A 13,428-nucleotide genomic window follows, 5' to 3' on the forward strand; every position below is an offset into this window, starting at 1 on the left:
CAGGCTATATACTACAGGGGGCTGCTGGCTATATACTACAGGGGGCTTGCTGGCCATATACCACAGGGGCCTTGCTGGCTATATACTGGGAGGCTGTTACCAATGCACTTTCCACCCTCGGCTTATACCCGAGTCAATAGGTTTTTCCAGTTTTTTGGGTTAATATTAGGGGTTTCAGTTATACTCTGGCGGCTTATACTCGAGTATATATGGTACACAGAAAAAGTCCACCAATGGAGAAATAATGTGATAAATAGATCACAGTAACCTGTATAGAAGGTCTAGTCCTCAGAACAAGTCAAGGTATTTTCTTACAAACAAGTATTGTACATTACCTAGAGGAATAACAGAGGACACATACACAATACATTTTGACCAAAGGTGGACAGCACCCAACATGTGTTTAACTTTGCTTTGTCAGTGAGACCTGTATAAATAAAGACCACTGGCAAAGCCCCTGTGTAGTCTCGGCTGTGGCCGCACATGAGCAGAATTGTTCTAGTTTCCTATGGTAAGTAAGCAGAGCTCAGCTTTCATTTTACCACAGCTGTTTATAAAATTTAAAGCTGAGCTCTGATTGGTTTCCATGGCCAGCAAGTGCAGTTTTAGCTGAGACGCTTCTGATAAATTTCCCTCTAAGAGTGCAATGGATATGGAGCCTGAAATACATATTTTCTTCCGCATTTCAGTCACTACCGTTTTATACATGACTTTTCATATTACTAGGTTTCCAATGTCTAATTCCACATAATGGGTTTAACCTTTTAGAGACACTTCTCAGTTTTTGCCGTGCACTTTCCGGGTACAGAAGCTTTAACTACCATCTACAGCAAGATAATCACTGCTCATTTCCAACATGGAGGCTTCAGTTACAGCGTGGTCAAGTCTTTGCCTTCCCTGATACAAGCCTCTATTTGTCTCCATCACAAGATGACTCAGAATTTTCTTCCAACTGCAATAAGATTTCATTATGTATTTAATCTGCGGGATTTAACCCAAGTCTTTCAGGTAATATTGATGATTTGTTAAACCATTCTGTGGGTTCTTGTTTTTTTCCCCAAAGATCTGACCAAATTAAAATTCCACTTGGTGTTCATCTAATAGCTCACAATAAACCTTAAAAACCAACACAAGCAAAAACCTCTTTTCCCAAAACTAAATTTGTATGTCATACATGATATTCGTTATTTGAGGAACTTAGAGTTTATTCCTTAGAGGGTTTTTCCCATCTGGACATTCACATTTAATTTAATGCATTTGTCATATGTAAACATTTCTTCAATTGGATGTTATTTAAAAAAAATGTTCCTGTGTGAAGATAATTTCTCATAAATGTGGTAATGTTGTCCCTTAGAAACAAAATTAGCTTCCTTGGATACGACCACCTCACTTTTTGGCAGAGGTGGCCACACATACACTATTGAGTCCTGTCTGACCACCTGGCTTCAGTGATCATTACCACAGGACGGCTGTGGGACATGCAGTAACTCCAAGACATTTCATATACAAAAACCTTTTGTTTCTTTGAGAAATCCCTCTAGCAGAGGTGGCCGTATCCAAGGAGTCAGTCTTGTTTCTAAGGGACCATATGACTACATTTATGATAAATTATCTTCACACAAATAAAAAAAATGTAATAATATCTTATTGAAGAAATGTTTATATATGGCAGATTAATCAAACTGAATGTGAATGCCCCTTTAATGCTTAGTAAAATCTGTTAGAGAATAATTATTTGCACCCCGCAGACAAAGTATGAAAGCTGTTTAAACAGCTGACCAATGAGGTTGGTTAGAGCCAGACCATCACCAATCTAAGGCCTCATGCAGACAAATGTGACCCCCCAACCTGTCTGAGACTGACTCTGCCGATGTCCATAGGGAATGACTGCCTAGTGACCATATGGAAGTGGCCATAGGAATAGGACCTGCCCTATCTTTTGCTGATTGGGCGTGGGCAATGAGCACCAAGGTGTATACACTGTGCCCTGAACATGTCCAATAGTAAGCAATGGGGTCGTGAGTTGTCTGTGCTCCTAGCTCATGGGGCACATTTACTTACCGGGTCCTGTCGCGATTCCCGCTGTGCATTGTCCAACGAGGATTCGGGTCTGCCGTGATTCACTAAGGTCGTGCGTCCAATTTCCTTCATGTGCTGCTTCACCTTCTTCTTCCTGGTGCATGTAAGTGCTTGATCTTGTGACACAAGTAAATTTTTTAATCCCGTGGTTTGTCCAAATCAGTCCGGTTGGCTGATGGCAGCCCCCCCCCCCCCCCCGATGCAAGCTGGTGCCGATTCCCCACAATCCGATCACGTGCACCAAAATCCCAGGGCAATTTAGCGCAAAAAGGAAATATTCAGAAACCCAACAGAATCGCGGTCTGCGGACCCTTAGTAAATGTGTCCCATTATGTGCATGAGGTCGAATACTGACTGCCATTTCTAATGATAGCTTTAAGTTGGATTTCTCCTTTACTTCCTATAGTTAGGGTCCTTTGACAAAAGTGACGCACCAAACAATATCTAACTGAAACGCATGAAACTGTAGATTGTTACGCTTCTCGTGTAAAAACTGCTTCTGGCTCTACCATTTCCAAATTTCTGGAATTGTGTTATACTCTATTACACAGGGAATGCTTTTTGCATCACCTGAGTGCATCCGTTTCTCCAGCGATTTAGTCCACTTGTGGCTACATGAATCATCCCGAGTATACTCCGATAAACTCATGGAAGAGAAGGATATCGAGCACTTTACAAAAGTGCTCATGGACACAGGAAAAAGATTTTTTGAGGTTTGTGCATTATTTCAATTTTTTGGTTGACTTCGGTTCTTTAAAATCGCTCTTTATGAATGAGCAATAAGATGTGTCCTCATTAGGTTCTTCCTGCTGGCTATGAGTGTTAGATCAAGTGCATGTGTGTTATGTATAGTTGATTGTAGGGAATAAAAACATAAAAAGCATTTTCATCATTTAATCACGCAACTCACATCATCACATTATTTACCCCGCAGGGTATAGATGAGCACATGTTTATTAATAAGCCTTTGGTTTATTGCCACTTTGCTCATGGCGTTGGAGAACCACGTTACTTTCCAATATCTGACTGGGAAAAACTGACGAGAATTCTGTCCGATTCTCTGGAGCACTATAATGAAATTCACGCTGCAATGAACCTGGTTCTGTTCGAAGAAGCTATTCAACACATGTAAGTTTTTGAGAAATGGAAAATTATTCTCAACTTTGCTCTGTGCAAAGTTACCTAAAAGCAACTTACAATCACCATCACATATGTCCCTCATTAGATACAGAAATAAATGGGTGCAAGATAGAGGGTATCCAGGGCTGGATTATAGGCTGGGTTCCAAGGGTGCATGCCAAGGGTCCCTGACCACTTTACTTATAAGGCAGCCTTCAACAGCAATGTCCAACAGTCATCTCAAAGCTGTAAGCTGACTGTCTCTGGTGAAGATGCACAGCGGTGGTGCCCTGTCTCCAAGCAGTGATAGTCACTTACTGTCACTTATTGCCCACCCATACTCAATCTCATTCTGCATTCAGTGTGCTTTTCAAACAGCATGCAGGGTGATACATAACACCCCCCCCCCTACCCGTTAGAAAAAAATGGGTGCACTAGCAGGCATAGCCACGCCCCTATTGAATATGCATAACGATAAATAAAATGGTAAACTTATAGATTCCTGAAAAATAACCTCATACATTGCCCCACACAATACAGGTTTTATTTGGTGAGTGATTTGGGACCTGGTAGGTTCCCTTTACCTAACCAGTCGCAGAATATTATCATTCCTATCTCCAATAAACAAAGTATTCCTTGTTAACCCAATATCTGCACAAATGAAGGAGTTTTACAGCTCTAGCACAGTTCATCGATTATGAATGCACTGAATACATATGCTACTCTACCATAAAATCCCTATCATTGATTTTTCTGGAATTATGATCATTAGGGCTACAATTCTAGCTCAATATTTATTTACAAAGAAAAATGTACTTACACTGCTTGTTATGGTGGGTAAACAGTCTTGTCAAGTGTCACTTACTCTCATAATGACGGTTTTCCTTGTGCTTAAAGATTGATCATTTTTCACTTTGACTTCAACTTTAGCTGCCGCATCAGTCGAATTTTGGAGTTTCCATATGGAAATGCACTGCTGATTGGAGTCGGAGGTAGCGGCAAGCAGAGCTTGTGTCGTCTGGCCGCATTCCTTAGTTCGCTTGAAGTTTTCCAACTAACCCTTCGCAAAGGTTATAGCATCAATGATCTTCGGGTAAGATTTTACTAGACCTATCAGGAAAAAGTGGGTTTTCGATATATGTTGATAATGTAAAGAGTTATGTCAAAAGTCTACTTGAGGGAGAAAATATTTGTATGATTAAAAAGAAAAAGTTTCATTTCAGATAGCATAGCTAGAGGTTCATAACACATTGGGGGGCACATACATGTAAGTACCCCAACCTAGCTTTTCCAAAATAATCACCATACAATAACCATATAGTAAAAGATTTCAGTTCTATGCAGCACTCTGCTTACCTTTACGTGAATGCAGTACAGTAACCATTTAGCTGACATCTATTACTGTATACGTCCTACTTTTTTCATTTGTGCCAAACTCCCATGATGACTTCTTCCAACCTGACTTGTCTCTTATAAGTTTACAAAACAAACCTACCATACCATACAGTGGTAGATTTAAAGAGGACCTATCACCCTGAAAAACGGCACTAGGAGCTGCTTACTAAAGTAAGTGCTTAAAGTTGCAAATATAGGATAAATATATTTATCAAATGTGCAAAAAATGTCGCAAAAATAAGAAAAAAACGGAAAATTTGAAGATAAATGACCCCCAATGACTTGCAGCTGACATCTTTTACTGTATTTGTCCTCATTTTTACATGTGTCGCAGAAACCCCATGATGACTTCTTCAAACCATGACTTATCTCTTACAAGTTTACAAAACAAACCTTTTTGGCTTCTCACTCCTCTTTTGTCTCACCTAAACTCCTCATTTATTATACTCCCAATTTTGACTATTTACACTTATCGTTTTACATACTAGGTGGTACATGTACCCCATGAAATAATGTTGGTTGTGGAGGGGGAAAACCCCCCTCACCGTTTTGGAAGGCGATTTTGATTTTTTCCATGTAGGCTTCTGGTTGTCCATCTTTCACTTCTAGAACCATGAAGTCCGACGGATGGACACTGCCAAATTCTCTACTCAGCCAGCCAAAAAAAAACTCTAGACTCTGAGCCGTGCAGTTTTAATTTTTATTTGCTGCAAGGTTACAGCAACATTCTGTATAACTAATAATTCACTTGACATGCAACTCGTACATTAAAACATTGACACAGATGAGTAATTACCATCATCCTTTGGACCTGTAAATAGTACTTTGTAAGGCTTCCCCTAGTACCAAGCAGGTGAACAGGTTTTCTTCTCATTATGTGCTACATAAACAATGCAATTTCCAGCACTTCAGCACAATTAAAATGGAAGCAACGAGACTTCTCATGAGTAAACAATGCCTCCAACTAATTCTTTGCTTAATTATCCATTCGCAAATATTGTTTTTTCAAAACACCTTGCAGGTCAATGTGGAAGAAGCGCTGCCACAATTATACAAAACAAATAAACCAATTTCTTAACTCGTCTTTAATTACACGAAGGTCTTCTCTAACTGACGGAGGGGATCAGTAGTTGCCATGGTATCCAACTTACCCATTCAGACAGTAACTTTATTACTAGACAGTCTCTAATCCTCTTTGTTGCCATGTTTTGCTTTGGTGCACAATGGCTGGTACTTGTATGGAGGTTACAGACAATGGGAGAGATTTACTGAAAAAAATATGCCAGAATTATGCCTCAGATTGTGCCGAAAATGTGGAATGTGCCAATTTTGTTTAGCAGTGGCGCAGATTTGCTAATACTCTCTAATAAATAGACAAACGTTTGACTAGAAATGTAACTAAAAATGCAGCTTTTAACGGAGTAATATATAAACTGCTACCTGATGCTATGAGACAAACCATTGGCTGAATGGGTGGGAGAAACAACTGTTATATGCGTATGTTATAGTTATTACGCAAATGTATTTTTCAGCCTCGGCCTCATGCACATGAAAGTGCGCAGGACCGATATCCAACCGCACAGTTTGCGGCTGGATATGGTCCCCCAATGAATCCTACAGCACCCAGTCCTTGTGCGGTGAGTACACGTTGCCTCACCGTACCATGACCATGCTGGGAAAAAAATAGGACTTATTCTATATTTTTTAGTGCTACGATGCCAGCCGTTGACTTCTGTATGCAGTGCTCACTCCTCCTCATCTCTCCTGCACGAGCATACTTTTGTGTGCAAGGAACCTACTGATAGATTAAACTGCAGTCAATGACATCCTTAAATTTCCACAGTACTGGAAAGCTTTCCAATGTGCATGGAATTATTAGCTGGCATACATTTGGAGTCGTTTGAATCACACACGTTGAATTTCTGTATGTTACATCATTTAGCTACAGCTATTCCTTTAACCTTAAAGCATAAACCTTTTAAGCCACCTGCATTTCAGAAATGAATAGTCCAGTTGATACTTTGTAATATACTTCACTAAAGAAACCAACTTCTCTCTTTTGTTTCTGCTCTTTCTTCTGGAGTGAGCAGTGTGGCTGATAGCCTTCCGAGGTCCCTCCACTTCAGACAGATTATGAGGCTAATGATTACCTCTTTCCATGAGCACATTGGATTATCCAGGGACTGGTTACAGAGTTACAGTGCCTTGCAAAAGTATTCGGCCCCCTTGAACTTTTCTACCTTTTGTATTTTGTTTTGCTGGAGAATCAGCAACAAGTGGGATACAATTTTGAAATGTAACAAAATTTTTGGATATTTTACACTTTTGTAAAAAATAAAGTGAAAAGTGGGGAGTCCAATATTTTTCGGCCTCCTTACTTTCATTGCACCAAACTCACTCCAGAAGTTCAATGAGGATCTCTGAATGATCCAATGTTGTCCTAAATGACTGATGATGATAAATATGATCCACTTGTGTGTAAGAAAGTCTCTGTGTAAATCCACCTGCTCGGTGGGTTTGTGTTTAAGGCGCAGAGAGCATCATGAAGACCAAGGGACACACCAGGCAGGTACATGATACTGTTGTGGAGAAGTTTATAGCTAGATTTGGATACAAAAATATTTCACAAACTTTGAACATCTCAAGGAGCACTATCCAAGCGATCATATTGAATTGGAAGGAGTATCAGACCACGGCAAATCTACCAAGACCCAGGCATCTCTCTAAACTTTCATCTCAAACAAGGAGAAGACTGATCAGAGATGCAGCCAAGAGGCCCATGATCCCTCTGGATGAACTGAAGAGATCTACAGCTGAGGTGAAAGAGTCTGTCCAAAGGACAACAATAAGTTGTACACTGCACAAATCTGGCCTTTATGGAAGAGTGACAAGAAGAAGCCATTTCTCAAAGATATCCATAGGAACTACAGAAACAGAAAAAACGGGAACAACAGAGGACGGCGCCTCGGGTAATATAGCCGGGTACTTGAGTTTTCAAGGTAGTATAGAAGGTGCTCACCTTGTGAGAAACTTGATGTTATGCATGAATTCCCACTCCTGGGGAACGGTCCGTGGTTTTTCCAATCCGGAATTGGCCTGGTGTGTAAAGATCAGCAGCTCCCACAACTCTACATACCCGAAACCAAAGGTTCCGGTAAAAGAATATATGGAAAGGTAACAGTGTAAGAGTTATCGTGGGGCGCTATAGCAAACACGACCACTTGAGCCCTTGTATGTAGGAGACCTCTAGTGGGGTCATACAAACCACGGTCCAGCCGATATAATGAAGAAGGTTAATTTATTTTAGATCATACCGATCAATATTGAGTAAAATGGTACAGATTAATGGTCCCTTTAACGCGTTCCAGGTCATAGACCCTTTCTCAAAAAACGGACAAGTATATACACATAAATGCTCTGCCAGAGCCCTTAAATACAACAGAGTATGTTACTTACACTTCTAGGTTGGTGGACTTCATGGCGCCAACAAGTGAAATTGCACTTGCGCACTGCCAAAGGTGGCGCTACAAACTATGAACTTAAGGGGGCCGAATAATATTGCACGCCCCACTTTTCAGTTTATTATTTTTTACAAAAGATTGAAACATCCAATAAATTTTGTGTCCCACTTGTTGTTTATTCTTCACCAAAAATATTACAATTTTATATATTTATGTTTGAAGCCTGAAATGTGGCAAAAGGTAGAAAAGTTCAAGAGGGCTAAATACTTTCACAAAGCAATGTCAGTCATTGAAACATTTATCAGGTTCCATTATCTTTGAGCTGTCAATAGAGTAAACAAACTGCTTACATTAGGAAGAAAGGCATGGGAATAAGAAGGACACAAGAACATATTTATGTAATAAAGTTAATTACAAAGTTTATATCAGCTACAATATTAGTTTATAAAATTTCGTAATGCTTTAAGACCTAATCTCATATTTTCTGCCATGTCTCCTCCATTTCTTCTTCACTGCAGCCATTCTAGGTATCATTCTCAAACCCTTCTTCCTAGAACTTCAACCACTAACTTATCCCAAAGAGCCATTCTACAGATAATTTTTTATCCGTTTAAGATGAATAGGTCTTGGTGACAAGTAATTATCTACCGTATATACTCGAGTATAAGCCGACCCGAGTATAAGCCGAGACCCCTAATTTTACCACGAAAAACTGGGAAAAACTACTCACCCAAGTATAAGCCGAGGGTGGGAAATGCATAGGTCAAACCCCCCCAGTAGTATACAGCCTGCCAGCCCCCAGTAGTATACAGCCTGCCAGCCCCCATGTAGTATTTAGCAGCCCCTAGTAGTATACAGCAACCCCTAGTAGTATATAGCAGCCCCTAGTACTATACAGCAGCCCCTAGTAGTATACAGCAAGCGCCTAGTAGTATACAGCAAGCCCCTAGTAGTATACAGCAGCCCCTAGTAGTATACAGCAAGCTCCTAGTAGTATACAGCAAGCCCCTAGTAGTATACAGCAAGCCCCTAGTAGTATACAGCAGCCCCTAGTAGTATACAGCAAGCCCCTAGTAGTATACAGCAAGCCCCTAGTAGTATACAGCAGCCCCTAGTAGTATACAGCAGCCCCTAGTAGTATACAGCAGCCCCTAGTAGTATACAGCAGCCCCTAGTAGTATACAGCAAGCCCCTAGTAGTATACAGCAGCCCCTAGTAGTATACAGCAGCCCCTAGTAGTATACAGCAATCCCCTAGTAGTATACAGCAGCCCCTAGTAGAATACAGCAAGCCCCTAGTAGTATACAGCAGCCCCTAGTAGTATACAGCAAGACCCTAGTAGTATACAGCAGCCCCTAGTAGTATACAACAGCCCCTAGTAGTATACAGCAAGCCCCTAGTAATATACAGCAGCCCCTAGTAGTATACAGCAAGCCCCTAGTAGTATACAGCCAGCCACTAGTACTATACAGCCAGACCCTAGTAGTATACAGTAAGCCCCTAGTAGTATATAGCAAGCCCCTAGTAGTATACAGCAGCCCCTAGTAGTATACAGCAGCCCCTAGTAGTATACAGCAAGCCCCTAGTAGTATACAGCAAGCCCCTAGTAGTATACAACAGCTCCTAGTAGTATACAGCAGCCCCTAGTAGTATACAGCAAGCCCCTAGTAGTATACAGCAGCCTCTAGTAGTATACAGCAAGCCCCTAGTAGTATACAGCAGCCTCTAGTAGTATACAGCAGCCCCTGGTAGTACACAGCAGCCCCTAGTAGTATACAGCAGCCCCTAGTAGTATACAGCAACCCCCTAGTAGTTTACAGCAGCCCCTAGTAGTATACAGCAGCCCCTAGTAGTATACAGCAGCCCCTAGTAGTATACAGCAGCCCCTAGTAGTATACAGCAACCCCCTAGTAGTATACAGCAGCCCCTAGTAGTATACAGCAAGCCCCTAGTAGTATACAGCAAGCCCCTAGTAGTATACAGCAAGCTCTAGTAGTATACAGCAGCCCCTAGTAGTATACAGCAGCCCCTAGTAAAATACAGCAAGCCCCTAGTAATATACAGCAGCCCCTAGTAGTATACAGCAAGACCCTAGTAGTATACAGCAGCCCCTAGTAGTATACAGCAGCCCCTTAGTAGTATACAGCAGCCCCTAGTAGTATACAGCAAGCCCCTAGTAGTATACAGCAGCCCCTAGTAGTATACAGCAAGCCCCTAGTAGTATACAGCAAGCCCCTAGCAGTATACAGCAAGCCCCTAGTAGTATACAGCAAGCCCCTAGTAGTATACAGCAAGCCCCTAGTAGTATACAACCAGCCCCTAGTAGTATACAGCCAGCCCCTAGTAGTATACAGCCAGCCCCTAGTAGTATACAGCCAGCCCCTAGTAGTATACAGCAGCCCCTAGTAGTATACAACAGCCCCTAGTAGTATACAGCAGCCCCTAGTAGTATACAGCAGCCCCTACTAGTATACAGCAACCCCCTAGTAGTATACAGCAGCCCCTAGTAGTATACAGCAAGCCCCTAGTAGTATACAGTAAGCTCTAGTAGTATACAGCAGCCCCTAGTAGTATACAGCAGCCCCTAGTAGAATACAGCAAGCCGCTAGTAATATACAGCAGCCCCTAGTAGTATACAGCAAGACCCTAGTAGTATACAGCAAGACCCTAGTAGTATACAGCAGCCCCTTAGTAGTATACAGCAGCCCCTAGTAGTATACAGCAAGCCCCTAGTAGTATACAGCAGCCCCTAGTAGTATACAGCAAGCCCCTAGTAGTATACAGCAAGCCCCTAGTAGTATACAGCAAGCCCCTAGTAGTATACAGCCAGCCCCTAGTAGTATACAGCCAGCCCCTAGTAGTATACAGCCAGCCCCTAGTAGTATACAGCCAGACCCTAGTAGTATACAGCAGCCCCTAGTAGTATACAGCAGCCCCTAGTAGTATACAGCCAGCCTGCCCCCACAGACCTTAAAAAAATAAACTTAAATACTCACCCTCCGATGTCAGCGCGGCTCCCCGATGTCGGCGCGGCTTACAGATGTCCCCGATGTCAGTGCGTCCCGTCTTCTTTCTTCTCCGCGGCTCCTCTTCTTTCTTCCAGCATGGACGCGGCCATGTTTTCTTCTAGCATGCGCATACTATGACGCGGCCGCTGCTGATGTCATAGTATGCGCGGCCACAAAGAAAACATGGCCGCGTCCATGACAGAAGAAAGAAGAGGAGCCGCGGAGAAGAAAGAAGACGGAACACGCTGACATCGGGGACATCGGTAAGCCGCGCCGACATCGGGGAGCCGCGCTGACATCGGAGGGTGAGTATTTAAGTTTATTTTTTTTAAGTGGGTAATTTTTTTGTGTTATAGACTCATGTATAAACCGAGGGGACGTTTTTCAGCACATTTTTTGTGCTGAAAAACTCGGCTTATACACGAGTATATACGGTAAATAGTCATCTCCAAATGACGTTGTCTTCTGATGGGCCTTTGCTTCTTACCCCAACTTAGAATCCTCTGGTATTATGGTGGACCAATCCAGCCCTGTATGGAACTGAAGTAAAACTTGAGGGATTAAAATTCTTAGAAATTTGTTTTAACAAAATTCAGGTCTTAAGATGAATAGCTCAGGTTTGATGTGGTTTTGACAATTGTTTTCTTTTTACAGAGTGACATCGCCACATTATATTTTAAAGTGGGGATAAAGAATATTGGGACAGTCTTCCTCCACACAGATGCTCAGATTCCTGATGAAAGGTTCCTTGTTCTCATCAATGATCTGCTGGCATCAGGTACAACTACTTTTGCAAAATCTAAATCTGCGTTTGCACTATGTTGAGACAACCTAATTAAAGTATAATCCACAACAAAAAGAATGGGGGATATACAGTTTGCCTTCTCTGCCAGTTTTCTGCAAGTTGACCACTGAATGATGACATGGCTGACATACTTCATTTTGTCAGAACTGTTTCGAAATTACTGTGTCCTCACTCCTCTCTGCAGCTACTTTTTGTGAAGGCCATGTTGTGACATATACAGAGCTAACAAAATGACTTTTAGTAAAAACATTCTGTCTCCCTGTAGACAATGCTGGGTGTGAGAAATAATGTGTAAAGTTCATCTACATGTTTTGAAGTGAATTTATGGGGAGATATTTGATATGGCCAATAGCATTGCAGTATTTTATTACCCTTTCACACCCCTATGAACCAGATCTTCTGTGTTTCATATATGTGGCTGCGTGCTAATAAAGTTGGAGATTCAGCATTTTCATAGAGACTGGTGTGTCTTAGTTCCTGTTCTCATCCCGGTACCGGAGAGCCATGAAAAGGGTTAATTCATAAGTCACCTTGCAAAAGGGGGGTTTGAGCCCCAGATAAAAATCTCTTAGAGTGCCAGAGTGCATTTAAAACGCCAGTCTTAATGAATTCCTCCCAATGTGTATGGAGGCCTTTTTTGAGGGAGCAGTAATATAGATATTATAAGAACCTACAAGATTGTACAGTTAATAGAACTTAAAGAGGACCTGTCACCCAATTTATCGGCACTAGGAGTTGCTTACTAAAGTAAGCAGCTCCTAGTGCTTGATCAAACGCCGCAGTGTTAGAGTGATAGTGTTACCGGAAACCTCCGGTAACACTATCAAACACTGCGGCGGGGTACAATGTAATTGTCGGACAGCTCGCAAAGCTGTCCGACGTATTCATGAGGGGGCGGGGTTGGGCGTGGCTAGGGGCGGTGACTGCGGCCTAGCGCGCGGCAGTCACTGCCGGCCTATGCAGCTAGCGGGGCGGTCCGGGGAAGAGGCAGCACCTTGGACCGCCCCCTCATGAATACATCGGACAGCTTTGCAAGCTGTCCGATGATTACACTGTACCCCGCCGCAGTGTTTGATAGCGTTACCGGAGGTTTCCGTGGGAGAGATTCAATAAAGTGTTGGTGAATAGACCGGTGCAGAGTCCGACTCCACAGTCCTATTGTGTGCCAGATAAATCATTCTACATGAGTTATCTGGAGTAGTTTAGAACCGTGGAGTTGTACTTTAGAGCAGCTACTAGTTGGTCTAGTTTACATTAAAATCTTCTGGCACTTAGACTGTATTTACTGGTGCACAGATTGAAATGTCCGGTACTTGGGCTAGGCCATGCCCCTTTTCACAAGGCCATGCCCCCTTTTGTACAAGTCGGGAAACTCCCAAAAAAATGGTCTAAAACCCACAATAAATGTGGTGCATAGTATTTCATTTGCAAATGACTCCAGAATTCTGGTGTAGACAGATTGATAAATCTCCCCTATTTTGTTGGGGGCAAAATTACAACATCTTGATAAATCTCCCCATTATACTCAAAGATTGAGGTGCAGCCACAATAGTAATTTTTT

The 13,428-nt window shown here is 42.1% G+C and overlaps 1 protein-coding gene across 2 annotated transcripts in view; it reads left to right on the forward strand.

The window, feature by feature from the left end:
* Positions 1-13,428, forward strand: part of LOC140075597 (dynein axonemal heavy chain 11-like) — a 222,770-nt gene that overhangs the window by 91,932 nt on the left and 117,410 nt on the right. For both annotated transcript variants that reach the window (XM_072121698.1, XM_072121699.1), the window contains 5 exons: positions 769-1,008; positions 2,631-2,792; positions 3,014-3,207; positions 4,129-4,291; positions 11,717-11,840. In XM_072121698.1, the coding sequence (XP_071977799.1) occupies positions 769-1,008; positions 2,631-2,792; positions 3,014-3,207; positions 4,129-4,291; positions 11,717-11,840 (883 nt within the window). The remainder of the gene's footprint in view (positions 1-768; positions 1,009-2,630; positions 2,793-3,013; positions 3,208-4,128; positions 4,292-11,716; positions 11,841-13,428) is intronic.

The sequence above is a fragment of the Engystomops pustulosus genome, chromosome 8 (assembly GCF_040894005.1).
Source record: "Engystomops pustulosus chromosome 8, aEngPut4.maternal, whole genome shotgun sequence".
Classification (NCBI taxonomy): Eukaryota; Metazoa; Chordata; class Amphibia; order Anura; family Leptodactylidae; genus Engystomops; species Engystomops pustulosus.